Raw genomic sequence first — 27,807 nt, 5'->3', positions numbered from 1 at the left:
GCAATTCCTCAGCCTCACTGTGTGCGCTTTCTTGTGAGTTTTCGACCAAGGGCACCACCCCTCCCCACGCCAGTTCGGCATCAGGCACATCCTCAGCTCCAGGGCCATCACTGTCGCCATCTTCTGGGACTTCCTCTTCACCATCAGAGCTGTTCGACACCTCAGAGTCTGCACTGACCTCCACTTCACTTTCTCGGCTGGGGAGGTGGGACCTTGTAAGAGCGCCCTCGTATTGAACCAGTGTCTGCAGTTCCTGTCTGACCAACCTTTCATTGCGACTGGGAAGCATCTCCTCATCTGACTCTGACTGATCACTGCTGGTTCCTTCACGAATCCTTTCCTCTCCACGCCTCTGTGTGTGCTGTCTTGTCCGAGGCACCCGTGTGTGAGTGTGGAGGGGACTGTTCGGTCTCTCGTGCGCTTCAGGCAGACGGATCAGACACCCAATAGGAAGCAGGTGATCTCTGTGAAGAACTTTTATTGCCTTTTTCCCTCTTTCAGGCTGGAGACGATACACTGGTAGGTTTGGTAACTTCTGTAGGACGACATAGGGTCTAGAATCCCATTTATCTTTGAGCTTTCCCTTCCCATGGTCTCCAAATGCACGGATGAGCACTCTGTCTCCCTCTGCCAGCTGGTGTGGGCGGACACTTGCATCATACCGTCTCTTATTTCTTTGGTGCACTCCATCTGAATTGTCAACGGCCAGGTGGTAAGCTTGTTTCAAGTTGTCTCGTAACTTCTCTACATACTGCTGATGTCTCACTTCCTCTTCTACTTCAATAGGGGTCTCAAAACACAGATCGACTGGAAGCCGTGCCTCTCGACCGAACATCAAATAGTAAGGAGAGAACCCAGTAGAGTCGTTACGGGTGCAGTTGTAGGCGTGTACTAATGCTGCAACTTGTTGGCTCCACTGTTGTTTCTGATGCGGCTGCAGGGTCCCCAGCATGGACAGGAGGGTTCGGTTAAACCGCTCGGGTTGAGGGTCACCTTGAGGATGGTAGGGTGTTGTCCGTGATTTTTTCACTCCTAGCACTTGGAGGAGCTCCTTCACCAGCTTGCTCTCAAAGTCCCGTCCTTGGTCTGAATGGATCCTCGCTGGTAGGCCATAATGGACAAAGAACTTCTCCATCAGTACCTTGGCTACAGTCACTGCACGCTGGTCTTTGGTGGGATAAGCCTGGGCATATCGGGTGAAATGGTCTGTCACCACTAATATGTTGGAGATACCCCGGGAATCAGGCTCTAGTGACAGGAAATCAATGCATACAAGATCCAACGGTCCAGTGCTAGTGATCTGGTGCAAAGGAGATGTTCTGTGTGGAAGTGTCTTCCGGACCACACATCGGCCGCAGTTCTTAATGTAGGTGGCGATGTCCACCATCATTTTCGGCCAGTAGAAACGGTCTCGTGCCAGAGCCAGGGTGCGCTCACTGCCTAGATGACCGGACTCGTCGTGCAGGGATTTCAGGACTCTCACTCTGTATTTCTCAGGTAGAACCAACTGAAAAATGGCTTTACCTTCTGGCTTGCTAATCTTCCTGTAGAGCAGCCCATTCACAAACTCCAGTTTCTTCTCTTCCCTCCGCAATAGAACAAAGTCAGGATCAACACCAGCGTGGCTAGGAGGCCACACACTGCATAACATGGCCTGCCTGACCTTACTGATGACTGGGTCCTGTTCTTGCGCGACCCGCAGCTCGTCAGCACTCACTTGCTCAAGAGGTCCTGTAGCAATTCTTGTGGGGTATGCATAAGCCTCGGGAATCGCCTGGGGGGAAGCTCCTAAGCTCTCAATGTATCTGGACATCGGGGGGGACTCACGGAATCCAACACGTTGGCACACTGCTTTCACTCCTTGTGGCGACAACCAGCCCTCGTCATTGGCCACATTCCGGGACAAAAGATCCGCATCCACATTCTCTCTTCCAGGCCTGTACTGAAGCCCGAACTCGTAGGTGGACAAGGCGGCTAACCATCTATGGCCTGTGGCGTTCAACTTGGCCGTTGTCAGGACATAGGTGAGGGGGTTGTTATCAGTTCTTACAGTGAATTTGGCTCCATACAGGTAGTCATGGAACTTATCCACCACAGCCCACTTCAACGCCAAGAACTCAAGTTGGTGGACTGGGTAGTTTCGCTCCGGATTACTCAGTTTCCTACTGGCATAGGCAACAGGGCGTAAACCCTCTAGATACTGCTGGTTCAACACAGCTCCTAATCCCTCAAAGCTGGCATCGACATGGAGTATGTATGGCTTGTTGGGATCAGCAAAGGCCAATACAGGAGCATGAGTGAGACAGTACTTGATCTTCTCAAAGGCCTCTGTGCATTCCTGTGTCCATCGGTCATTGAACGGTTCAGATTTCCGGAACAAGGGTTTATTGTCTTTCTTAGGTACTTTCCCTTTCTGTGTGGTAGGGTAACCTCTCGTCAGGTCAGTCAGTGGGCGTACAATGGCAGAGTAGTTGGCGATAAATCGCCTGTAGTACCCGCAAAATCCCAAGAAAGACTGCAGGGTTTTAAGGTCAGTCGGTGGTCGCCACTGGGCCACCGCCCTGATCTTCTCAGGATCTGTGGCGACGCCAGCTGCAGAAACGATGTGCCCCACATACTTGACTTGACTCTGGCAAAACTGGCATTTATCGATGGAGACCTTGAGTCCATACTCTTCCAACCGATCCAGAACTTTAAACAGCCTTTCCTCGTGCTCTTCTAGAGTCCGCCCAAAGACGATGAGGTCATCTAAATAAACCAGGCACTGCAACAGGTTCATGTCCCCAACCACCCGCTCCATTAACCTTTGGAACGTAGCTGGAGCTCCAGAGATACCCTGAGGCATGCGCTCAAACTGATAGAACCCTAACGGGCATATGAAGGCTGTCTTCTCTTTATCTTGGTCGGCCATGGCTATCTGGTAATAGCCGCTCCTGAGGTCCAAAACAGAAAACCATTGGCTGCCGGACAAGCAGTCAAGTGCATCATCTACCCTCGGGACGGTGTACTGGTCGGGAATGGTCCGCGCATTCAGAGTACGATAATCTATGCACATTCTAACTTTTCCATTTTTCTTCCGGGCCACGACGATGGCAGAAGCATAAGGACTTCGGGACTCTTTGATGATTCCAGCAGCCAGCAGTTCCTGTAGGTGGCGTCGGATATCGTCGAGGTCAGCAGGGGCAAGTCTTCGAGACCTCTCTCGAAAGGGACGGGAATCATTCACTCGTATCTCATGCTCCACTCCCTCCGCAAGGCCCATGTCCCACTCACTAACTGAAAACACTGCTGTTCTCTTGGCCAGTTGTTGTGCCAGTCTATCTTTCCAAGCAGGTGGAATAGGCGAGTCTTCAAAACAGAAAAGCTTCGGATCGAGCTGGCCTCTATCACTGATTTCCGCCTTGACCTCAGTAACTACATCAGCTTGGTAGATATGTGCGATAACAGAGCCCTTGGGAATGGCACGCTCTTTGAGACTCTCATTCTTTATCCATAGAGACACAGCACCCTGTTGTATGTGTGAGGGGAGAAGCACACAAGGTGGTGAGGTAACTCCAGCTGGCAGCAGGTCAAGTGCGTCTATGACCAGGATGCTTGGTTTCTCGGTGGTAACAGCGGCTTTGCAGACTGCACGGCGAGATCCACCAGCAGGAATGGTAAGTGATCCTGGACCCGTCCACTTCACATGCCCGGCACACTCATGCCATGGGGAAGACGTCCTCTCACTGCTCTCTGGTAGGGTGTGCACTCTCCAGACCTTGGCTGTGTGACTGTGTTCGGTGTGACTTGTCTCAGCACTAGGTCCATGGTTGAATGACCTGGCATTGGTGCCTATGATCACAGGTACTTGGTCTGGGCCTGGAGGGTCAGGGCACACAAGTGCTAATATGGGCTTCGGCTGTCGCCCAGCTCCATCTGCAAGGAACTCTACTGATACTGCCACGTAACCTCTGTAAGGGTAGCTTGAGTCTCCTAAACCCCAAATGGCAAGACTGGAAATGGGGTGGAGCGGAATATGGCTTAGATACTTCTGATACCACTGCTCAAAGATGATGGTCACTGTTGAACCACTGTCCATCAAAGCATTACAGCTCCGGCCCTCTATAATCACTCGACTCAAGGAGGGGTTTCCCACTAGACCGTCAGGGATGCTTGGAATTCTAGGGGAACTCACTGCACTTGTCTTGGCCTGGCAGTGTCTCTGGGTGGGCTCTGCTGTTCTGGATGGTGGTGCTCGTTTGGCTTTTTTCAAAGAGCTGATTAACTTGGAGATGACTTTGCTAGAGTCTTCTGCAGCCGTACACTTATTTGATAAATGACCATCTTCACCGCATCTGTAGCAAAAGAATGCGTCTTGGTTCTGAGGCAGTTCAGCAGACCATTTCTGGGTGGCCCCTCTGGTGGAATCATATGGTCTTTTGGGCGTCTCGGTGTCTAGTCTTTCCCTGTCAGCTCTGACGGAGTGCTCTTTAAAATTAACCGCCATGGTCTGGAGTTGGTGCTGTAAATCACTCACTTGCTTCTGAATATCTGGGGGAGCATTCTCACCTCTAGTGGACCGTATAAGCTCTCTATCTGCAATGGCTTGTGGATCATGCTGAGTATATAAGTTGGACAGCTTTGCCTTTAGCTCATCAACCTCTGCTCTCAAACGGGCTGTTTCAGATGTAGCGGATGCGGTATTTTCTGTGGCATTGAACTGTCGCACTGATGCTTTACGTGCACTGGGAGTGGACTTGCAGCGTGCCAGCTGTCGCTCTTCCTCTTCACGAATCTCATGTAAGAGTGTAAGGAAGGTGGGAGGGTGGTGTTTTCTCTCTCTCAGACGTAACTGCACCAACATTAAGTCTGACTCAACTGCTCCTCGCAGTAACTGTTCTACTCGGGCCCGGTCTCTTTGGGATGTGTGAAGTCCTCCTTTCTGAACAACCTTGGTCAGCGAACACTCAATTCGTCTCAGAAAGTCTGACAACTTCTCTCCAGCGTGCTGCTGCATGGATCTAAAGGCAATATAAACATCTTCTCCAGACTCTGTGGATCCAAAGGCCTTTTCCAATGCTGTTAGGTAGTCATCAGGGGTGGCGTCAGGGTCGTTACTACGAACAGCCTGAGCTATATCGAATGCTGGACCCCTCAAACATTCGATAATTCTTTTCCTTTTTTCCCGGCGGGGAAGTTCACTTTCGTCGATCATCAGGCGTGCTTGATCTAGCCAGGTGTCAAGGCTCTCTTCTCCAGCAGGAGTGGGAAGGACACCTGAAAAAACTCGTAGTCGTCTGAATGCGGTGCCCTCGTATGGTCTTGTGGTCTTTTCAATGAGGTTTTCCACCACTTTGAAAAAGGTGTCCACGGGAATGGAGGCTGGCACATCAGGAGGAGGGGCTTCTGGCTGGGTGTTGCTTCTTGGGTGGCGTGGTGGTAGCTGTGGGGGTGTGTGGTTGGTGCCCTTGGTCTCAAACACTACAGTAGTGACTTCATCATCTGACCCTCTGAGTATCCATGGGCTATCCCCAGATGCTGGGTACACTTCACTAGGCAGGGCCTCTGCGCTAACCACCTCTTTGCACTCACACAGTACTACAAGCCTCTGAGTATGGGGGTCAAACAGGCGACCACGCACACGCACCCTCCCCAAAGTCTTAATGTTTTGAAGGGTGTTCTCTATTTCACCTACCTCTGTGTCATCAGGAACATCACTGACCACTACGGCATGACTGGGATCTACTCCCTCCCCTTTACACCAGCTCCAAAGTAGCGACATCTTCACAACTGCCCAATGCTCTAAGGTATTTAAATGTACAAAACCTTAAATGGCTAAACTATTAACTTCCACTCACTGGATACTAAAACAATATGCTAAACTAATTTTTAAAATCCCAGCGGTGCCTCCATTTATGTAGCCCTCTTTTGCCTCAGAGGGGTGTGCTGTTGTAACCTGGGTCCTAGGGTATGGTTCTCACCTGTTAAGCCTGCTGCTGTTTAACCAGAGTAGCTTAAGCATCCCTATGGTATAACGGTTATACTTTGCTCTATATAACCAGTGAGTGGAGACGGAGTCAATAGAACACAAAATAATGTATTATGAAACACCATAAAATTACCATATGGCACTGCAATTGAATAAAACAAATATAAATGTACAAAAAGTATTCCAATATGCCTAGCCACTAGGCAGGAGTCAAATAAACTGAGCCACCTTGAGGGTCAGTCTCAGTGGGAAGTTCCCAGCAGTATACCAACAGTCATGAAATGAATACAAATACAATTCTAAGTGGGATATGTATCAAAAGAGTACGCTAAAAACTAGTGGTTTAAACGGTATCTATATCAATCAATAAATTCCCTGTGTGGTATTAAGTATAAAAAGACACTAAGGTAAGTATATATTAATTAGTAAATCTCTGTGTGAAGATATGTGTAAAAGCTACACTAAACAGTAGTGAGTAAAGAGGTGAGTATATATTAATTAATAAATCTCTGTGTGGAAATATATGTGAAAGCTACACAAAACAGTAGCGAGTAAAGAGGTGAGTATATATATATTAATAAATCTCTGTGTGGAAATATCTGTGAAAGCTACACAAAACAGTAGCGAGTAAAGAGGTGAGTATATATATATTAATAAATCTCTGTGTGGAAATATCTGTGAAAGCTACACAAAACAGTAGCGAGTAAAGAGGTGAGTATATAATTAATTAATAAATCTCTGTGTGGAAATATCTGTGAAAGCTACACTAAACACTAGCGAGTAAAGAGGTGAGTATATAATTATTAATAAATCTGTGTGGAAATGCGTCTAAAAGCTACAGTAAACAGTAGCGAGTAACCCCGTATACACTCTCACCGATTAACATTAATCAGCATCAACATTTGCAAACTGACAGCAATAGTCTGAGATGACCGGTCACTCAACATACCGTAAACAGACAAAGACATAACATACAAAAGCCGGCAAAATAAAATAAAACCCCCGTTGCAGGCCTGTTTTAGCTTGTGTTGACAGGTGATGGGTTGTACTCACGGTCCCTTTAGTGACAAACCGTGCACCAGAGTGGAGCTCTGTGTGTGTGTTTCCCGCACAACGGAGCCGCGCGATCCCCCAGTGCCTCCAGTAGCAGCTAGCAAGCCGTTAGCAGCTATCCCTCGAAGCCGGAGGAACCACTGGCTTTCTCCTGGTCACCAGTGGCGCTATCCGGTTGGCGGTGCTCCCTCGACGGCTACTCAGTGGAACCACAGGGGTACCCGGAATCCTGTGGCGCTAACTGAGCAGCAGTTATACTGGAGAACACTATCCGCGAAACGGTTTACTATGAAACTAACGTTATAGTTTACCTCAGAACAACCGCTAGCGTAAACGTCACACTTAGCTAGAAGTTAGCAGCATGCTACGGTAAAATCCCCAAGCTGAGGGGCTGGAAACTTAAATAACAGTAACGTCGATCACTAAAAGGTAAAACACCCGTGATGTCCTGTATGAATTACTCTCTTAGGGAGACGATGAGTTACTACCTACTTTCCAAGTAACCTACTATATCTGTAGCTACTTCAACGTAGAAACCCCATCTTCTATCGTCTCATCCCGGCTCTCTCTCTGTCTCCCGCTCCGTGTGTGTGTGTGTTCCACCCCTCTCCCCCCACCAGATCCCGCCCATTAAGGAACCTGATAGGCAGAGAGGGGTAGCTGACAGTTCACTTGTCCTATGACATCTCTTATCTCAGCTATCACGCTAGGTTTCCCCCACCATGAAAACTACAGTTACTCTCACACAAACCACAAAGAAAACAAAGTAGCAAAATGCTAATGGTTCATATAGGGAGAATACCTTATAAAATGCTAACGGTTCATATAGGGAGAATACCTTATATAAAAATGAGCAAGCTAGTAGCTAGAGGGTTGTGAATTAACCCTGGGCTACAGATAGATAGATAGATAGACACACAGAGACAGGCAGATAGATAGATAGATAGATAGATAGATACTGTAGATAGATAGATAGATAGATACCCCTTTCTGGAACTTGTAGACAAAGACTTTGCCCTCAAACTCATCATCTGTGTACATGGGAGCTGAGACCAGAATCAGGTCCGACAAGCCATCTCCATCTACGTCTACCACACACACCTCTGCTCCAAAGTAGGAACCAATCTGCCCTGGGGTCTATGGGCAAAAAACAGAGAGGGGGCAGAGAAAGAGGGAGCACATAATACATAGAACAGAGTAATGGAGAGGGGGGGGGGGAGATGTAGAGAGAAAACGTCAGGTCAATAAATAATGTGGAAAAAGTGAGTTTTTTATGGCCTGAGCCAGCGGAGGAAGAGTGGTGATAGTAATGGATCACGATGTGTGTGTGTGTGTGTGTGTGTGTGTGTGTGTGTGTGTGTGTGTGTGTGTGTCTGTGTGTGTGTGTGTCTGTGTGTGTGTCTGTGTGTGTGTCTGTGTGTGTGTCTGTGTGTGTGTGTGTCTGTGTGTCTGTGTGTCTGTGTCTGTGTCTGTGTCTGTGTCTGTGTCTGTGTCTGTGTCTGTGTCTGTGTCTGTCAGAGCATGGATACCCGACCGAAGCCCGACGGGACCCGTCGGAACCCGACGGGTTCGGTCGGAGTCGGACAAATATTTAGAACTTATGTTCGGGCTCGGGTCGGACCCGGACACACCAGCGCGATAAAACATTTGAAATGTAAAATGAAAAACAGCTTATTTCACTTGATGTTCGTTTTTGTGATAGGTTTGTAATAGATTATTTGATTCCTGATCCTAACAGCATAACATATTTCCCCCTGTGCGCGAGATTTTTCTATTGAATGCGACAACGAAACACGTACAGTAAGTGCAGTTGTGAGCCGTGCTAAGATGGAAGATTGCAAACAGAAGTTAGCCTCTGGAGAGTTTAAGACCATCAAAAACGAGAGAGGGAAATCATAGCATGTAGACATAGCCTACATAACTGTGCCCGGCCTCTTGTTCTAACGTGTGCACTTCTTGCTTCGTGTGTGTGTGTGTGTGCTCATGGCTCCGCTTATCTGTGCCGACGTTTCCGAATGCCTTTCAATTGATACAATCGGACTTTCCACACAAGCAATATCCACGTGTGTCATTAGTATGCCTATGCAAATAGTGTGATTTGAACTGTGTCGGTCCCGGTCGGGCTCGGACACAAATATCTTAATGCCTGTCGGGTTCGGGTCGGATTCGATCACTGCGCTGTCGGGTTCGGGTCGATCGCGGACAGAAAAAAACGGCCCGATCCACACTCTAGTGTGTGTGTGTGTGTGTGTGTGAGAAGAGTAGTGATGATAGTAATGGGTCAGGTGTTGATGCTGTGTGTGTGTGTGTGTGTGTGTGTGTTTGTGTGTGTGTGTGTGTGTGTATGTGTGTGAGAAGAGTGGTGATGATAGTAATGGGTCAGGTGTTGATGCTGTGTGTGTGTGTGTGTGTGTGTGTGTGTGCGTGTGTGTGAGAAGAGTGGTGATGATAGTAATGGGTCAGGTGTTGATGCTGATGCTGCACCTGTCTCAGGCTCTGTCTGATGTTGTGGTTGTCACTCTTGACGACCATCACCAGGCCCTTGTGCTCATATCGTGGAGCTCCCAGGATGATGTAGTTCGTTGAGTCCCTCCAGGCCACATCCAGAGAGTAGCCTGCAAAGCAACACACACGCCCTGGAAGTCACTCAAGCCATCCTGATAGAACAGCGTGCAAAGCAACACACACGTCCTGGAAGTCACTCAAGCCATCCTGATAGAACAGCGTGCAAAGCAACACACACATCCTGTAAGTCACTCAAGCCATCCTGAAGGGGTCTGAAGTACACTGAGATATGAAAATCATATGACAGAAGAAAATACAGACAGGAAAATATCACTAACAAATATTGGTTACAAAACGGATTGGACTCTCTTTGAGCCCCTTGTCCTAGATAAGGGTGAAAGGGATGATGAGATGTGCCTTATGACAGGGGCATGATTCTGAAAGAAAGACTGGGTGAAGTTTGATACCGGGGCCATGTTTGCATGACGTCTTGCACTGGGCTTAGGACGGCACATCTGCTGTAAGAGCTGTTAGCAAACACAGGGTGGGTCTCTTGTCTTACCCAGATAGCTGTCAGGTGACATTGAATCGACCTTCATCATGCTGGGGTTTTGTAAGCTTCCAGAGAACTGCTGAAATCCCCCTGTCCAACCGTACGCCCCCACCGTCCCCAGGAAGTAATTGCTCTGAAACACACACAGGTGAACACAGAAAAATGAGGACAAAGAAAATAAGGACAGAACCACGTTGATTCATACAGAGAACAGAGAGGAGAACCTCCAGCAGAGGAGGAGGATGAGAACACAGAGAACAGAGAGGAGAACCTCCAGCAGAGGAGGAGGATGAGAACACAGAGAACAGAGAGGAGAACCTCCAGCAGAGGAGGAGGAGAACAGAAAACAGAGAGGGGAACCTCCAGCAGAGGAGGAGGAGAACAGAAAACAGAGAGGGGAACCTCCAGCAGAGGAGGAGGATGAGAACACAGAGAACAGAGAGGAGAACCTCCAGCAGAGGAGGAGGAGAACAGAAAACAGAGAGGGGAACCTCCAGCAGAGGAGGAGGATGAGAACACAGAGAACAGAGAGGAGAACCTCCAGCAGAGGAGGAGGATGAGAACACAGAGAACAGAGAGGAGAACCTCCAGCAGAGGAGGAGGAGAACACAGAGAACAGAGAGGAGAACCTCCAGCAGAGGAGAAGGAGAACAGAGAACAGAGAGGGGAACCTCCAGCAGAGGAGGAGAACCTACAGAAGGGGAGGAGAACAGAGAACAGAGAGGAGAACCTACAGAAGGGGAGGAGGAGAACGGAGAACAGAGAGGAGAACCTACCGAAGGGGAGGAGGAGAACACAGCACTGAATCCGTTCTGGGCGAACTCCATCTTGGTGGCCTCACCCGAGGTCTGTGTACCTGGAGTCAGAAGAGAAGAGAGAGAGAGAGAGAGAGAGAGAGAGATGAGTAACCAATTAATGCCTCATCAGAAACAATAGCAAGGCCATTAACGGAACCATTAAGAGATTAACATAAATGACAAAAGAGATTTGGGGAGGTTCACAAAAGAGATAGAACTTATGACTAAATTATGATTTTGCTACACATACATAAATGATTCTGTGCCCGTACCCTCAATAGCAATAATGTTCTGCTGCAAGGTGTCACTGATCATGTCCAGGGCTGCGAAGTTGTCCACCTTGAACACATGCTCCGTTGGGGATGTTGCAATCTTGTTGAGCTCTTCTCGTGCACTGGAACGTTTGAAAGCGTCTCCAACCTGCCATAGAGGGACCATCAGATCTATGTTGAATTTTCCCTTGGGGATCAATAAAGTATCTATCTATCTATCTATCTACTGTATCAATGTGTAATATACTCGTCTTTGTTACTTCAACTTGCTATGCCTAATTCTACAGCCCTGTTTCCACAAAAATTGTGACACTGTAAAATGTAAATAAAAAGACAACTTGCAAATCAAGTAAACCTACATTTATTTGCAAATTTGGAGGGGGACAACAAAAAGCTGCGGAAGTTGTGCAATGCTTAAAAAACACCAGGAACATTTCACAACTAACTAGGTTAACTGACAACATGATTTGGTTTAAAAAAGTGTCTAAGAGTCTGTTCAGAGTTCTATGAGTTCTGTAACATCACTCTTTTATATGTCACTGTGTTAAAACAGTTGAGGAGGTGCCCCACCAGGAGGAAGTGGAGAGGAGTGCCAGAGCTGTGTCCTAATAGCCTGATTACCATCGACTTTCAAAGGCTCTGCGAGACTTTAGTCTGACCAAGAGCCTGTGCTAACACGGTTTCTCCAAGCGCTGGTTGACCCGCCTCCTTTTAAGTGCCTCGATTTGCTACTGGTCGATGTCAGAAAGCGGTTTGCCGAGTTTAAACCAATAACAACATTCTTTCCTCTGCCTTGAACACGCCTCTACCCAGAGCAGTTGGGGCTGCTCAAAGTTGATTGGTTCTCGACCAAAAGGGGGCAGTTCCACAGTTTTCGAGAACTCAGAAATCCTTCCCGATTAGCAGTTGACCAGACCAGAGACAAGAAAAGCCGAAGGTGTTACGTCACTGGGAGGGCGTGCCAGGCTAGTGTCCTAAACCAAGCAAGGCCGCCGGATGAGGTGGGATAGTGTGGAGAGGAATGCCAGAGCTGTGTCCTAAACCAAACAAGGCCACTGGATGAGGAGAGATAGTGTGGAGAGGAGTGCCAGATCTGTGTCCTAAACCAAGCAAGGCTGCTGGATGAGGTGGCATAGTGTGGAGAGGAATGGCAGAGCTGTGTCCTAAACCAAGCAAGGCCGTCGGATGAGGTGGGATAGTGTGGAGAGAAGTGCCAGAGCTGTGTCCTAAACCAAGCAAGGCCACTGGATGAGGTGGCATAGTGTGGAGAGGAGTGCCAGAGCTGTGTCCTAAACCAAGCAAGGCCGCTGGATGAGGTGGCATAGTGTGGAGAGGAGTGCCAGAGCTGTGTCCTAAACCAAGCAAGGCCGCTGGATGAAGTAGGATAGTGTGGAGAGGAGAAAGATCACTTGGAGTGAACTGTGGAGCATAGAGTCCATTATGCTGAGCTTTACCATCAGAGCCATGTAAGATGACCTGCCCTCTCAAACCAACCTACAGTACATCTATGGTTTGGAGAGCATCCAGCCAGTCCCCAGTGTCTTGCCCCAGCAACCCTGAAACACACCCTGGTGGGTTATAAGCCCAGCCTTACTCAAGGCAGATACACCTGACATCACACCCTGGTGGGTTATAAGCCCAGCCTTACTCAAGGCAGATACACCTGGCATCACAACCAAGTGCTCAAGTGCCTGGCTGCTGGAGAGTAAAAGGGTAATCGTCAACGCCATGTCCCATCAACGCCATGCACCATCAACGCCATGCCCCTGGGATCCCAGACTACCTCCCGACAACTAACATTCTTAATCCGGGAAGGGGTTGACCAACCAATCGCCTCCATGATCCGATCGACTCATCCACACTGAAAGCAGCCCAGGACTGGGAAATACAGGCTCACCTGAGAGGCTCACCTTCCCACCCGAATCTGCAGCAGCTACCCTGTGCCCAGACCTGGGGCCGGATTCACGAAAACAATCTTAAGATAAATCTTAAGTTGATTCCTAAGAAAATAAATAAGAAGTCCTTAAGATTGTTCTTAAATGTTATTCACCAACATTTTCTTAAGAATTGTCGTATTTCTTAGGGACTTCTTTGTTTTCCCACTTAAGAACTTAGATAAGAATGCCCTGCGCCATTCGTTACACTAAACGCAATCAAACGTAAGTTTTGTTTACAAGTGGCAACCGTTGCTAAGAGGGAAAGTCATGCACTCAAGCACTCCCGGTTGTCTTAACTTTGAAACGGTAGGCTTACTTTCTTGAAATTTGCCGTTTTTACTAGAAAATACTGCCATTTCCATGGACTTTAGATGTTTAAGAAAGGAAACGTGTTCTACTCTGACGTCGACGTGAGCCGAGTGCTGCCAGCTAACCCTTCGGGCTATGCGAGTTTTCCATAGAGGACTGAGCTACCGAAAACAATAGCAGCAAGCTAAAATTAGCAATAAATGGTTGGCTTATCGTGAGTACACAAAATAAAGGCTGATATTTCAAACGAGCTGTCTAAAACTGGTAAATGTGTTCAAATATATGACTATAAGAGGCCCGACTTCACCCTGTAAAGTTTTTTAAGACAGGTGCAGGGTTGTCTTAAAGTTGCGAGGAAAATTACGAATACATTTAAGATCTTAGTTTTCAAGAATGCCATTTGTTCCTAAGTGTTTTCTTAGGACGCATCTTAAGAAGAAAGTTAAGGAAAAACATAAGACCTTTATTCGTGAATATCAAATCTTCTTAAATTTGCTCTTAAGACAAAAGATAAGAAGAAAGCACCACTTAGGAAGTATTTTTGTCTTAAGAAGGCTTCGTGAATCCGGCCCCTGGTCCTTTGGTCCAAATCCTGTCGACATGTCTGCATAGTGGAGCTGACAGTCCGTCGGGAGAGAACCAGTGATGTGGCATTTGAAAGTTTGCTATATGCAAACTTGACTGCTGAAGCAGAGGTAAATGTGCGTCTAGTGGAAATGGCCTTCGATGGCTTTGTAGCTACAGTAGTTCCACCACAATGCTAATAAAGGAGGTTGGAATCAAGCACAGGCTCAGAGGAAGACCATCAAAGACCTTGCAACTGCTGCCGAAAGAAGCAGTCACTGGCAGCAGCTGAAGCAGAAGGAGACTATATGGGCTACCAAGTGACCTCATGGCTGAAGTGGAAGACCACATGGGCTACCAAGTGACCTCATGGAGCCTCAAGTGTGACACACACCAGGTCTGATCAGGCCGTGCTGGGCCATGCTCGAGTGAGGGTGTATTGTGATGAAAGGCAAAACACACATGAGGCCGGGGTGCACGACTCATGATGTGTCGTATTGGAGGCACCAGGTCGTCCCCTAAACTAACCCCACCCAGGAGGACATCACCAACAACAGCGTTTGTGCTGATTCCTCAAGGGACTCTAACATCTAGTTAAAACAATTGATATGTTGTTTTCACATTATTCTCAATTAAATACATTGTTTTAAAAAAAAATGTAACATAATATCCCAATTATTTTGGAAACAGGGCTTCAATATGAACTCACCTCTTGTAACAACAGGTTTATAAATTCATTGATTGAAACAAAAACATTGATAATATAATGGCCCCAATTTCTCTGGTAAAACATTTGCTGCCTTACCCCTACGGCGTATCGGATAATATTCTTAGCATCAGCCCGAGCTATCACAGAGGGGAGGGAAGCGCCATCTTGGGACTCCCCGTCTGTGATGACGATGAGGATCTTGTTGGCACTGGGCCGTGCCCCTCCAGAGGATACAAACAGTTCATTTCTACAGACACAGACAGACAAACAAACAAGATCTCAGACTAAGTTAGACTACACAGGCCAATTGTGAAATGCCATGACTTGTCCATGACTTCTCCCTGACTTTTCCCAAGAAAAAAAACCCTGAATGTCCTTGACTTACTATAGAATGAAGAGTACAATATATAGACCAATCAGAGCCCCCGCATAGCGCTCAAGAATCGGTTACTTTTTCAGAGCGGGAAATGAATAGGCCTTGAATAAACACAGTTGGGTTACTCAAGCAAGCCACAAAGCAAACAACTAGATATAGTCCACTTTCTAAAATTCCATGCTACTCCAGAAATTCCATGACCCGTGGGAGACCTAACTACATGAGGGATGAGGAAGACAGGGGGCGCTAGAGCTAAACAAGATATTAGATTCAGTTATTTATGTCACTGGAGGAGAAGGGAAAATTTAACCAAATCAACAACTGCAAGGTAGACGACCTAAACCAGTTAAGCAGCTCACTACACCGCTATACTACAGTACGTAATACTAAACCAGTTAAGTAGCTCACTACACCGCTATACTAAGCTACGTAATGCTAAACCAGTTAAGCAGCTCACTACACCGCTATACTACGTAATGCTAAACCAGTTAAGTAGCTCACTACACCGCTATACTATGTAATGCTAAACCAGTTAAGTAGCTCACTACACCGCTATACCAGTTAAGTAGCTCACTACACCGCTATACTATGTAATGCTAAACCAGTTAAGTAGCTCACTACACCGCTATACCAGTTAAGTAACTCACTACACCGCTATACTACAGTACGTAATGCTAAACCAGTTAAGTAGCTCACTACACCGCTATACTAGGCTACGTAATGCTAAACCAGTTAAGCAGCTCACTACACCGCTATACTACGTAATGCTAAACCAGTTAAGTAGCTCACTACACCGCTATACTACGTAATGCTAAACCAGTTAAGTAGCTCACTACATCGCTATACTGGTTACATGCTGCCACTCAGACATGCCACCACTACGACATGCTTCCATTTAGACATGCCTCTATTTCGACATGCTGCTATTTGGACATGCTGCCAATCCGACACATTTTAGTACCCCCATTCCGACAATTTACAAATCCTATTTTTTTCCAAGACAATTTAACGGACCCTATGAGCCCGACGGACGCAAAGTGCGTCAAAAAACACACCCATTTTTCTCTGTATTGCTCCGCGATTATTAGTCATAGCGAGATGAGACCTATATTGCATGAAAGAGCAGAACCGGGGCTTTAACGAGACTAGACAGTGTCTGTACGATCAAGTATGAAAATAAAATAAAATCATGAATTTAAATCAAAGTATAGGCCTATCATATTTACAGTCTATATTGCTCCACGCAGCCACTGCTCTCGCTTGGATTACTCCGGGACCAGGCATCGCAGGCAACAGACACGCATATCAAATGAAAGAGGAGAAACAGAGCTTTCCATTGATACCAAACACATCGATCCTTTTGTGTTATAAAAACAGACGAAGTGACAAACAAATAAGAATGTCATATAGCTTCGGCTACCGCTACTTTCGTTTGATTTAGGCTACTCGTGAAACCATGGTAAAAAATATATGGCTTGCATGTCAGATAAAAGAGGAGAGCTAGAGCTATCCACAGATGCCAAATACAACCTTCTAGGTCATAAAACAGACGAAGTGACAGGAAAATAATAACTGTAACATTAATAGCCTATTAATTACCTCATGTCGGAATGGCACGTTGTTTGAAAAAAAAAGTTAAATACCGCCACTGCGACCATGAAAAAAAAATATGTCGGAGTGGTGGGACTTTTTCCCATAAGGAGACATGCCTCCACTACGACAATTGGACGTCAATGTCGGAGTGCTGGTATGTCGGAATGAAGGGCGGATACCCGCTATACTACGTAATGCTAAACCAGTTAGCTCACTACATTGCTATATTACGTAATGCTAAACCAGTTAGCTCACTACACCGCTATATTACGTAATGCTAAACCAGGTAAGCAGCTCACTACACCACTATACTACGTAATGCTAAACCAGTTAGCTCACTACATCGCTATACTATGTAATGCTAAACCAGTTAAGCAGCTCACTACATTGCTATACTACGTAATGCTAAACCAGTTAGCTCACTACATTGCTATACTACGTGATGCTAAACCAGTTAGCTCACTACATCGCTGCTATTAATACTGTATAATGCTAAACCAGTTAAGTAGCTCACTACACCGCTAAACCAGTTAAGTAGCTCACTACATCGCTGCTATACTACTGTACATAATACTAAATGAATCACAGTAATTGTAGATCTTATGAGGGACCCCAGGTGTGGTCCCCTAAAAAGAATATAGCATATAATATATAGTATACATAATGATTATATAATATACATAGCATATCCTTAGATACATTACTGTAAATAGACTCATCTTTTCACCAGACTCTTGCTGATTTTTATAGAGGCAGGTCATAAGCAGTGTTTTCTAGTGTAGTCGTCTACAGACAGCAGACCTGAGTCTAGCTAATGTATCTAAGCATATGCTATAGCCTATATACAGTGTATATATATATATATATATACATACTGTATATACTGTATATAATCATGAATCCTGTTGGACTCACAAGAGTTTTCTGATTGCTCCAGCAGTGTTAGTTCCTCCTTGTTGCTGCCGGATGTTATTCACCTGGGATTCCCATTGCCTTTTGTTCCTAAACTGGTTGTTGAAGTTCACATGGATTTGGCAAGCACTGGAATACTGGGAAATGGCGAACTGGAAACAGACAGCGTTAATGAGCATTACATGCTCAATCAAATTCGATCTGGTCTGGTTATTTTCAAGTGAGTATACAGTTCAATTCAATCCAGTTCAGATCAATCCAGTTCAATCCAGTTAGGCCCTGATGTGATGCTGTAATGGTTTGTAGCTATCGCCCTGGCATCTGGGTGTTGTCTTCTCAACTTTCAACTGATACCTCAGTTGGTATTCTTGTTTTCTCTGTCCTCAGATAACCTATGTGTTTTTGTTTTGCTTAGTTCTCCACACACGCACGCACATGCACACGCACACGCACTCGCACTCGCACTCGCACACGCACACGCATACCAGCACACATACTATAGACACACACAAGTACTCACCTGTGTGTTCTTCTTCAGGAGCTTTTCGATCAGGTTTACCACAAACTTTTTCATGGCCAAGAATTCAGGAGGACTCACACTGCCCGAGCCGTCCAGCAGGAAGGCAATGTCTGTGGCCTGGCACTCTATAAGGGTCGAAGGTCAGAGGTCAAACTCAGTTCAGTTCCATTTCTCTGATTTAGATCCCACAGTATAATCAAAGATCGTATAGTTACTAAGATGAATCATAAAGGGGTTTTTCAATGGAATGAAATGGCACCCACTTCCGCCTCCTAAAGGGGCGTGATCAGTGACGAGATAATCGGTTTAGAACGGTGTAGAATCAGCAGAAGCAGGTGCCTTTGATAACAGGTTTATTTCACCCATAGAAATGCTCCCGTTTGCCTCCTAAATGGGAGTGGCAGTTGCGTCACAATGAAACCAGAAGTTACCCTCATATGAATCGTCTCGCTTTATAAACCGTCTCTGGTATAATTACAGCAGCAATAGATAACCACTGCAGCAGTTCATATGGTCTGACATGACTTTATATCCACTGCAGCAGTTCAGATGGTCTGACATGACCTCACATGCAGCAGTTCATATGGTCTGACATGACTTTATATCATCCACTGCAGCAGTTCATATGGTCTGATGACGTTATATCCACTGCAGCAGTTCATATGGGCTGACATGACTTCACAACCACTGCAGCAGTTCATATGGTCTGACATGACTTTATATCCACTGCAGCAGTTCAGATGGTCTGACATGACCTCACATGCAGCAGTTCATATGGTCTGACATGACTTTATATCAAGTCAAGTCAAGTCAAGTTTATTTATATAGCACATTTCATACACAGAGGTCATTCAATGTGCTTTACATAAACAAAAACCAAACAGTAATTATAGCAGATAAAAGCATAGATGGGCAAAGAGTAATAGTAATAAAAATAATAATAATAATAATAATAATAAAAAGATCATAATAGAAAATAAAAACAAAGCATAAATCAAGATCAAATCAATAAGGAATAATTAACATAAAAGACTCCAGATGGAGTAATTAAGAGACAGTTAGCAGAAAGCATCTGAGAACAATTTGGTCTTAAGTCTAGATTTAAAACAGGCTGCAGTTGGGGCCTTTTTAATGTCATCAGAAAGTTGGTTCCAAAGCTGAGCCGCATAGCAGCTAAAAGCTGCTTCGCCATGTTTAGTTCTAACAGCAGGCTTTACTAAGAGGTTTTTCTCCTGAGACCTCAGAGGACGAGAAGGTGTGTACTGCTGAAACATGTCTGATAGGTATTTAGGTCCTGCTCCATTTACTGATTTATAAACAATTAGTAGTGTTTTAAAGTCAACTCTGTGACATACTGGAAGCCAGTGCAGAGATTTAAGAATTGGAGTAATGTGCTCAGTTCTTTTTGTTTTTGTGAGAACCCTAGCTGCTGCATTTTGAATCATCTGAAGCTGTTTGATAGTCTTTTTAGGAAGGCCTGTGAAAAGCCCATTGCAGTAATCAACCCTGCTAGAGATAAATGCATGAATGAGTTTTTCTAAGTCATGTTTTGACATTAGCCCTCTCAGTTTGGCAATATTTTTGAGGTGATAAAAAGCTGATTTAGTTATCATTTTCATGTGACTGTTGAAATTTAGATCACTGTCGATTAATACACCGAGATTTTTAACAGTATCCTTTGCTTTCAATCCTTTTGTTTCAAGGAGAGTGGCAACCTTAATCCTTTCCTCCTTTTTACCAAATAGAATTGCTTCAGTTTTTTCTTTGTTCAGCTGAAGAAAATTTTGAGCCATCCAAGTGTTGATTTGTTCTATACACTGACATAGAGATTCAAGGGGGCCATAGTCTTTTGGTGACAGAGCTAAGTAAATTTGTGTGTCATCTGCATAGCTATGATATGAAATCAAATTATTTTGGATGATTTGTCCAAGTGGGAGCATATAGAGGTTGAATAATAGTGGCCCCAAGATCGACCCCTGGGGAACACCACAGGTCAGGGATGTTGGTGTTGAGGTACAGTTGCCGATGGCAACAAAGAAGCTCCTTTCTTGTAGATATGATTTGAGCCAGTTTAGAACTATGCCTGTAAATCCAACCCAGTGTTCTAGTCTGTGTAGTAAAATATTGTGATCAACAGTGTCAAATGCTGCGCTAAGGTCCAGTAGCACTAGGACTGATGTTTTACCAGAATCTGTGTTGAGACGTATGTCATTGAAAACCTTAATGAGAGCTGTTTCAGTGCTGTGATTTGCCCGAAAACCAGACTGAAAGTAATCAAAATACCCATTTGATGTTAGGAAGGTGGTTAGTTGATTAAATATCATCCACTGCAGCAGTTCATATGATCTGATGACGTTATATCCACTGCAGCAGTTCATATGGGCTGACATGACTTCACAACCACTGCAGCAGTTCATATGGTCTGACATGACCTCACATGCAGCAGTTTATATGGTCTGACATGACTTTATATCATCCACTGCAGCAGTTCATATGGTCTGATGACGTTATATCCACTGCAGCAGTTCATATGGGCTGACATGACTTCACAACCACTGCAGCAGTTCATATGGTCTGACATGACCTCACATGCAGCAGTTCATATGGTCTGACATGACTTTATATCATCCACTGCAGCAGTTCATATGGTCTGACATGACTTTATATCATCCACTGCAGCAGTTCATATGGTCTGACATGACTTTATATCATCCACTGCAGCAGTTCATATGGTCTGAGAAAAGTGGATTTTGAGGGGTATTGCTCCATAGACCTCCATGCATTCTGCACTCCAAATGTGAGCGCCTCTTATGGAACCAGCGTGGAACTGCAACCATTTAAAAACCGGAAGGATAACGACAGTGGCAGTTCTCCCCTTATTAGACATTCTCTGATATCACGTTAAATGCAAGTTGGCTGCAACCCATACTTGAAGTAAGATAGAATATGGATTTAAGTGAATCCATATTCTATCTTACTTCAAGTAAGCCACAATTTCACATGTTCATAAAGTTGTGACCAACTATATATTCAGCGATCAGGCCTATGAATATGGTGAGGTAGCCTACATGTAAGACACGAAAAATGGTTTTATGCTCTCATGTGCACCCACACACACAGGGATTTCTGCCTTATTTTGTCTTCAAAGACAAAATAAGGCAGACATCCCTGTATGTGTGGGTGCACATGAGAGCATAAAACCATCCAAACTAAAATGCCACATGGAAACAACGCTCCCCTGTCAAAGACAAACCTGTCGAGTAGTACTTTGAAAGGTAACGTCAGCAGTTTAAGACTTCACAAATGTAATGCCAAACATCTGCATTTTCCAAACAAGTAGGCCAGGCACTTTTCGTGTCTTACATGTAGGCTACCTCACCATATTCGTAGGCCTGAACACTGAATATAGTTGGTCACAACTTTATGAACATGTGAAATTGTGGCTTCCAAAACCAGACCAGTTAAACAAGTAGGCTTGGCACTTTGCGTGTCTTACCATGTAGGCTACCTCACCACATTCGTTGGCCTGAACGCTATATACAGTATATATATAAATATATATATATATATATATATATATATATATATATATATATATAGTTGGTCACAACTTTATGAATGTGTGAAATTATGGATTCCAAAACTAGACCAGTTAAGAACCACTGGCAAAAAAGAAAAAAACATTTCACACCTCCAAATTTGCTCAAATGGCCCAATTCCTGACCGGGTGGTTCAGAGCTGAAAATGAGCTGAACTGTATTTTACATTTTATCCAATTACAAATAAATTTGATGTGAGAGTATGGCCTTTGTCCTTCAATGTATGAGTATGGTGCTTGGTGCATGGTTTTACTCATGCATGTGTGCTTATTTAACAACTTGAGCCTGTTGCTGTTTATCTAGATGCCACCCTTGAATTAACCAGTGCCCCACTAGGGCCACCCTTGTTATAAATCTCTAGAATCGCCACTGAACGAGAGATAGAGAGAGAAAGAGAGAGAGATGTGGAAACTACAGACAGGAACTGAGACTGATCCGGGGTTGACATCACAGAGGAAACGAAAAGTGTGTGTGTGTGTGGTGTGTGTGGCGTGTGTGGTGTGTGTGTGCGTGTGTGGTGTGTGTGTGCGTGTGTGGTGTGTGTGCGCGTGTGTGGTGTGTGTGGCGTGTGTGGTGTGTGTGCGCGTGTGTGGTGTGTGTGCGCGTGTGTGGTGTGTGTGGTGTGTGTGTGTGTGTGGTGTGTGTGCGCGTGTACCTTCTAGATTGCGTGGCACAGGTCCATCTGGTGGGCCCCTGCTGTTGAGGTGTGTGTGGCGTGTGTGGTGTGTGTGTGTGTGGCGTGTGTGGTGTGTGTGTGTGGTGTGTGTGGTGTTGTGCGCGTGTACCTTCTAGATTGCGTGGCACAGGTCCATCTGGTGGGCCCCTGCTGTTGAGGTGTGTGTGGTGTGTGTGGTGTGTGTGCGCGCGTGTGTGGTGTGTGTGTGTGGTGTGTGTGGCGTGTGCGCGTGTGTGGTGTGTGTGCGCATGTGTGGTGTGTGTGCGCGTGTGTGGTGTGTGTGCGCGTGTACCTTCTAGACTGCGTGGCACAGGTCCATCTGGTCGGCCCCTGCTGTTGAGGCCAAAACACATTCCACCATACTGTGTCATTCTGTCACACTCTATAGGGATGGTTGGCCCACACACCTGAGAGGACACCACACACACACACACACACACACACACACACAGGGTGGACAGATGGAGGTAGAGAGTTTTTATTTATATATTAAGAAATTAACAGGAGAGAGAGAGAGAGAGAGAGACATATACTGTAGGATATAACACATGCAGTGCTTACCATCGTCTTTCTGCCCACATCACTCTTGGACATTGTGAGCCCAAGTGACATGTTCACCGCCGAACTGGGCACTGTGGCGAAACACAACCGTAACTCACTTCACAGATACATATACTGTACACAGATAAAATATGAGGATGCTAGATACTGTAGATAGATAGATAGATAGAGAGAGAGAGAGGGAGAGAGAGAGAGTAGCTGTTGACTGCAAATGTGTATTGGCAATACCACAAAGTGACAAAAATGACTAAGTGTCGTTCACACCAAGAAGGATAACTACAGTATAAACAAATATCGCTCTCGTTGATACAGTATGTATGCAAGCAAATCAGGGGTGGGACTATGACATCAGTCAGCCTAACAAATCTCTCTTGGGGTTTATAATGGAAATCTTCCAGTCTTCGAATAACTTTAGGCCCTCATGTTTTGCTGTCTAGTCTTGTTAACCAAATATACCCATGAAGTTGTGGTCACAAGTCACAACCCCAGCTGTCTATAATATTTTTGAAGCAGCTGCAGCAGACCACAGTCAGCGAACCAAACAGAAAAAACTGAGCTACAAGCAAGAGCTGACTGACAAATTACTGAGTCATGGAAAATAAAGATCTGTTAAGCTGACAATGCTGACAAACGTCTCTCTGACAGCAAACACTTGTGTTCAGATGAACCAGAGAGTAGGCTATAATATTGTCATTTTTCCTCTGTATTCATTTTAGGCTATGAAACTAATTAAGACACATTTCTGACAGGCTGGAGTTAGATTTGAGCCTGTGGATTTTAAGTCTTACTCAGGTGTTTTGTGACATACTGTACATGTATCAACCTTCGCACTACGTGTACCAACCTTCACACACTACATGTAACACACACTGCATGCTCAGTGCCTTCACACATACTCAGTGCCTTCACATACTGCATGCTGCTCAGTGCTTTCACATCTATCTATCTATCTATTAATGCAAGGAACGTCTGTCTGTGTGTCACTCTGTCTGTCTGTGTGTTCCACACATAACTCTCAAACCACTCATCCAACTGACCTAAAATTTGACATATGTATTGCTAATGACATGCGTGAGTGCAGTGCAAAGTTTGGTCATGTTCGGACAAAAAATGACAAATATATCGTTAAATTAAACAAAATACAACTTTACCGCAATCCCACAATTCTATCGCTCTCCCCCTCACTCTCACTTACTCCAGCATAGAAACAAAAAATGCCCATTTTGCTGATAACTCACGTGTTGCCATTCATGGAAATTACGATGTCTCACGTAAACAACGGAGCGTTTCAAGATTGTTCATGTTGGATAAACATGCTGATTCCGACACACATGCACCCATGTTGGTAAGCAGGCTGTTAAAGTCACGTAACGTTGCATAGGCTACTCATCAAGAACCGCAGTTGCCTAGCACTTCATAGCACTGGCATGGCCATGGCATAGACGGGCCCTGCATATGCGGTTAGCTTTAGGCTATCATTTCCCAACAACAACAAAAACGCACAGGTACTGTATGTAATGTGTCTAATAGCCATTAGCTGCAACTCAAACACCTTTCCCCTTCACTTTTTTTACTTTGCAAAGAGAGTAAAAAGCTCTAACTGCACGGGCCTGATTCTACATCATCATCACCAATCTAACATGATCTACCTGCATCAACGTCATTGGGCAACACGTTTCTTGGAAAACATTGTTTCCACGGGCACTGCACTAGTATGGGTAATGATAGAAAGATATAGATAGATATAGATAGATATAGATAGATGGATGGATGGATGGATGGATGGATGGATGGATGGATGGATGGATGGAGATAGATAGATAGATAGATAGATAGATAGATAGATAGATAGATAGATAGATAGATAGATAGATAGATAGATAGATAGATGGATGGATAGATGGGTCATTACCGTTGATGTTCACCAGTGAGCAGGAGCCCGTGGGAAGCTGGCACTGGTAAAGCCGTCCTCTCATATTGCCTCCGTACTGCTCTAGTGGAGCGCTCACTAGCACACTGGACACAAACAGCAGCACTGTTGAAGCAGTCAAACCGCTACAGAGGCTCTACAGCATACACGTCATCACAGAAGCTCTACAACATACACGTCATCACAGCTACAGAAGCTCTACAACATACACGTCATCACAGCTACAGAAGCTCTACAACATACACGTCATCACAGCTACAGAAGCTCTACAACATACACGTCATCACAGCTACAGAAGCTCTACAACATACACGTCATCACAGTTGTTCTCAGTCGCTTTGATGCATCTCTTGAGTCATCATTAAAGGCACACTATGCAAGATTTTCATCTTAATATAACTGTTATGAAGCCAATTTGATGGTAAACGAACTTGGAAGGATCATTCACCTACAGTAGCATTGCCACATACAGTAGCGCAGTCGTATCGTGTAGCTAACGAGAGAAGCAGCCATGCAACTTCAATAATAGCATCTCGCCAGAATCGTGAAACATTACCTTTGGAAATAATTTTTACCGGTTAATCCTTCACCTCTATAACACAATTAGTTTAATTGTGTACAGGGGGAATAAGCCATGACAAGTAGGCTATTTATACGTGCATCACATTGTGCATACCTGCACAACAGCAAGCGCTTTTCTCAAAATAAATTTGTGCAAATGGCAGCAGTGTATTACCTGCAAAGGTATGTAACTTGCTCATGTCTCAAATATTTATTTTAATCAACATGTCAGTGTCATAAGTTCATATGTTATTAAACAAAGTTTGTAGCCTACTGCAGTTTGTTGCTAGACCATGTAATATATTGTCATGCAGGGGAAAAGACTAGACTGTTAAACAGTAGTTCTTTCCAAAATGCATATGATGTAAGTTACAATAATAAAAATGCATATAATGAACTGCACTCAATGAATTAAATGACTGGCATGACATCAGCATCAGCATTGATAATGCAGTAAAACAATTGTACATAAACAATGGTGTGGATGTGTGAAAGCGTTTATGGTTTGTTTAAAGTCATGATAACTTGTGTGGATGTGTGAAAGGTCATCGTAATCATCATCATCATCATCATCATCATCATCATCATCATCATCATCATAATTATAACCACTGCCATTCCCATCATCAACATCATCATCATCATCATTATAACCACTGCCATTCCCATTGTCATCATCATTACCATGAGCATCCTTATAATCACATACATTAGTCAATGATTATAGCAAGGAAAGATGAAGAAAATAGTGATGATGATGATGATGATGATGATGATGATGATGATGATGGCCTTGCCTATCTTGGCTGTCAGAGAGGACAGATCTGTTATTAAGGTGACGATTATGACAAGGACGACGATGATGATGATGATGATGATGGCAACCCCTCAAGGTCATGGCATCTCACCTTGCTGTATCCTCCTGAATAACTCTGTAGCCAAAGGAGGGCGTGGGCATACTCATGTGTTTCCATGCTGCTGCATCAACGTTGAATGCTGTCACCATCGGCAACGCTAGGGAGGAGAGGAAAGGAGTGTTATCATGCTGTGACATCAGAGATTGTGACAAAAACATTACTCATAACGGAAACTTTTCAAAAACGCCTGATCTAGGCTCTACTTCGCTAGGAAGTCGTATGCACACACACACACACACACACACACACACACACACACACACACACACACACACACACACACACTTTTCTGTGTGTTCCAAGGCTCTACTACTCTAAGTTTACTTTGTTAATTTGATCCTTTATATGTTATAGTATATTTACTTCACTGGGGTTTACCTTAAATCAATCGTGAAGGGACATTCTTGTATGTCTTGTATGCCATGCCATGCTCTGCCACAGCTGACAAACTAATTATTCGGTAATTTATTAGAGATAAAAGTTATTAATCTTGTGGAGTCAGATAATCATGTTTTTCCTTGTAATCACATTAGCATCTAACACCTCCCCCCCTACACACACACACACAAGTGGTGACCCCTGACCGCTTGTATGGTCTTGAAAGATTGCTGTAAGCACACCAATGTTGATATGGTTAATATGTGAGAGAGATTAACACCTCATTACACACACATTTAGCTGAAGGAGGTTGATTACATGCCATGTCCCTTTGGCTTCCTTTAGTTAGTTCCTCTATTCTCTAAAATAGCAGACACACAAGACCACAAGACAACTTGCTACTTGTTTCCGTAGTTATTACAGCGCCCACAACGGTTACCCTTGGTGAACCCATACAAACGCGTGGGCACATATGAATTACAGTTTTTTTTACAACTGTTTGTTCACACCTCTAAATCTTTGCTTGTCGCACAATTTTCTAAACATGTCTTTCAAACACCGTAACTCCACACCAAATCTGCAAAACCATACAGTACACTATAATTCTCAGGGTAATTTTTCCAACACAACCTATAACAATGCCACACTTATTCGCCACTTATTCACACTGAATCCTCAATGTGCAAACCCTCAAATAGATATAATATAGACCCTTTTAATCGGATTTCAATCGGATTTCCAGTTGCCCACCAACACAAACTGGAAATCCGATTAAAAGGGTCTATAGAGTATATCTATTTATAGGCCTATACTAATGCAATGATTGAATGGTGTTCAGTAAAATAATGAGTGTTTGTACACTGAGTGTGAACAAGTGGTGAATAAGTGTGGTATTAGGACTAGTAGCACACTAGTCATCAGCAACACCATCCTCAGCGCACAGAACAACCATAAATCATCAGCACACTAGTCATAAGCATACACCATCCTCAGCACACAGAACAACCATAAATCCTCAGCACACTAGTCATCAGCATACACAATCCTCAGCACACAGAATCATCATCATACATCATCCTCAGCACACAGAACAGCCATAAATCATCAGCATACATCA

General features: G+C 44.7%; 1 protein-coding gene across 1 annotated transcript in view; it reads right to left on the bottom strand.

Moving 5' to 3' along the window:
- Positions 1 to 27,807, bottom strand: part of itgam.1 (integrin, alpha M (complement component 3 receptor 3 subunit), tandem duplicate 1) — a 50,769-nt gene that overhangs the window by 21,833 nt on the left and 1,129 nt on the right. The window contains exons 2-13 of the mRNA XM_062532568.1: positions 26,304 to 26,409; positions 24,817 to 24,920; positions 22,905 to 22,975; positions 22,636 to 22,750; positions 18,069 to 18,193; positions 17,552 to 17,700; positions 14,764 to 14,914; positions 11,149 to 11,296; positions 10,856 to 10,935; positions 10,089 to 10,212; positions 9,506 to 9,636; positions 8,006 to 8,158 (exon numbers count right to left, since the gene is read on the bottom strand). Of these exons, the coding sequence (XP_062388552.1) occupies positions 8,006 to 8,158; positions 9,506 to 9,636; positions 10,089 to 10,212; positions 10,856 to 10,935; positions 11,149 to 11,296; positions 14,764 to 14,914; positions 17,552 to 17,700; positions 18,069 to 18,193; positions 22,636 to 22,750; positions 22,905 to 22,975; positions 24,817 to 24,920; positions 26,304 to 26,409 (1,457 nt within the window). The remainder of the gene's footprint in view (positions 1 to 8,005; positions 8,159 to 9,505; positions 9,637 to 10,088; positions 10,213 to 10,855; positions 10,936 to 11,148; positions 11,297 to 14,763; positions 14,915 to 17,551; positions 17,701 to 18,068; positions 18,194 to 22,635; positions 22,751 to 22,904; positions 22,976 to 24,816; positions 24,921 to 26,303; positions 26,410 to 27,807) is intronic.

Source organism: Sardina pilchardus, chromosome 3 (assembly GCF_963854185.1).
Source record: "Sardina pilchardus chromosome 3, fSarPil1.1, whole genome shotgun sequence".
NCBI lineage: Eukaryota > Metazoa > Chordata > Actinopteri > Clupeiformes > Clupeidae > Sardina > Sardina pilchardus.
Note: the sequence above shows the minus strand (reverse complement) of the source record. Positions and strands in the feature narration are given on the sequence as shown.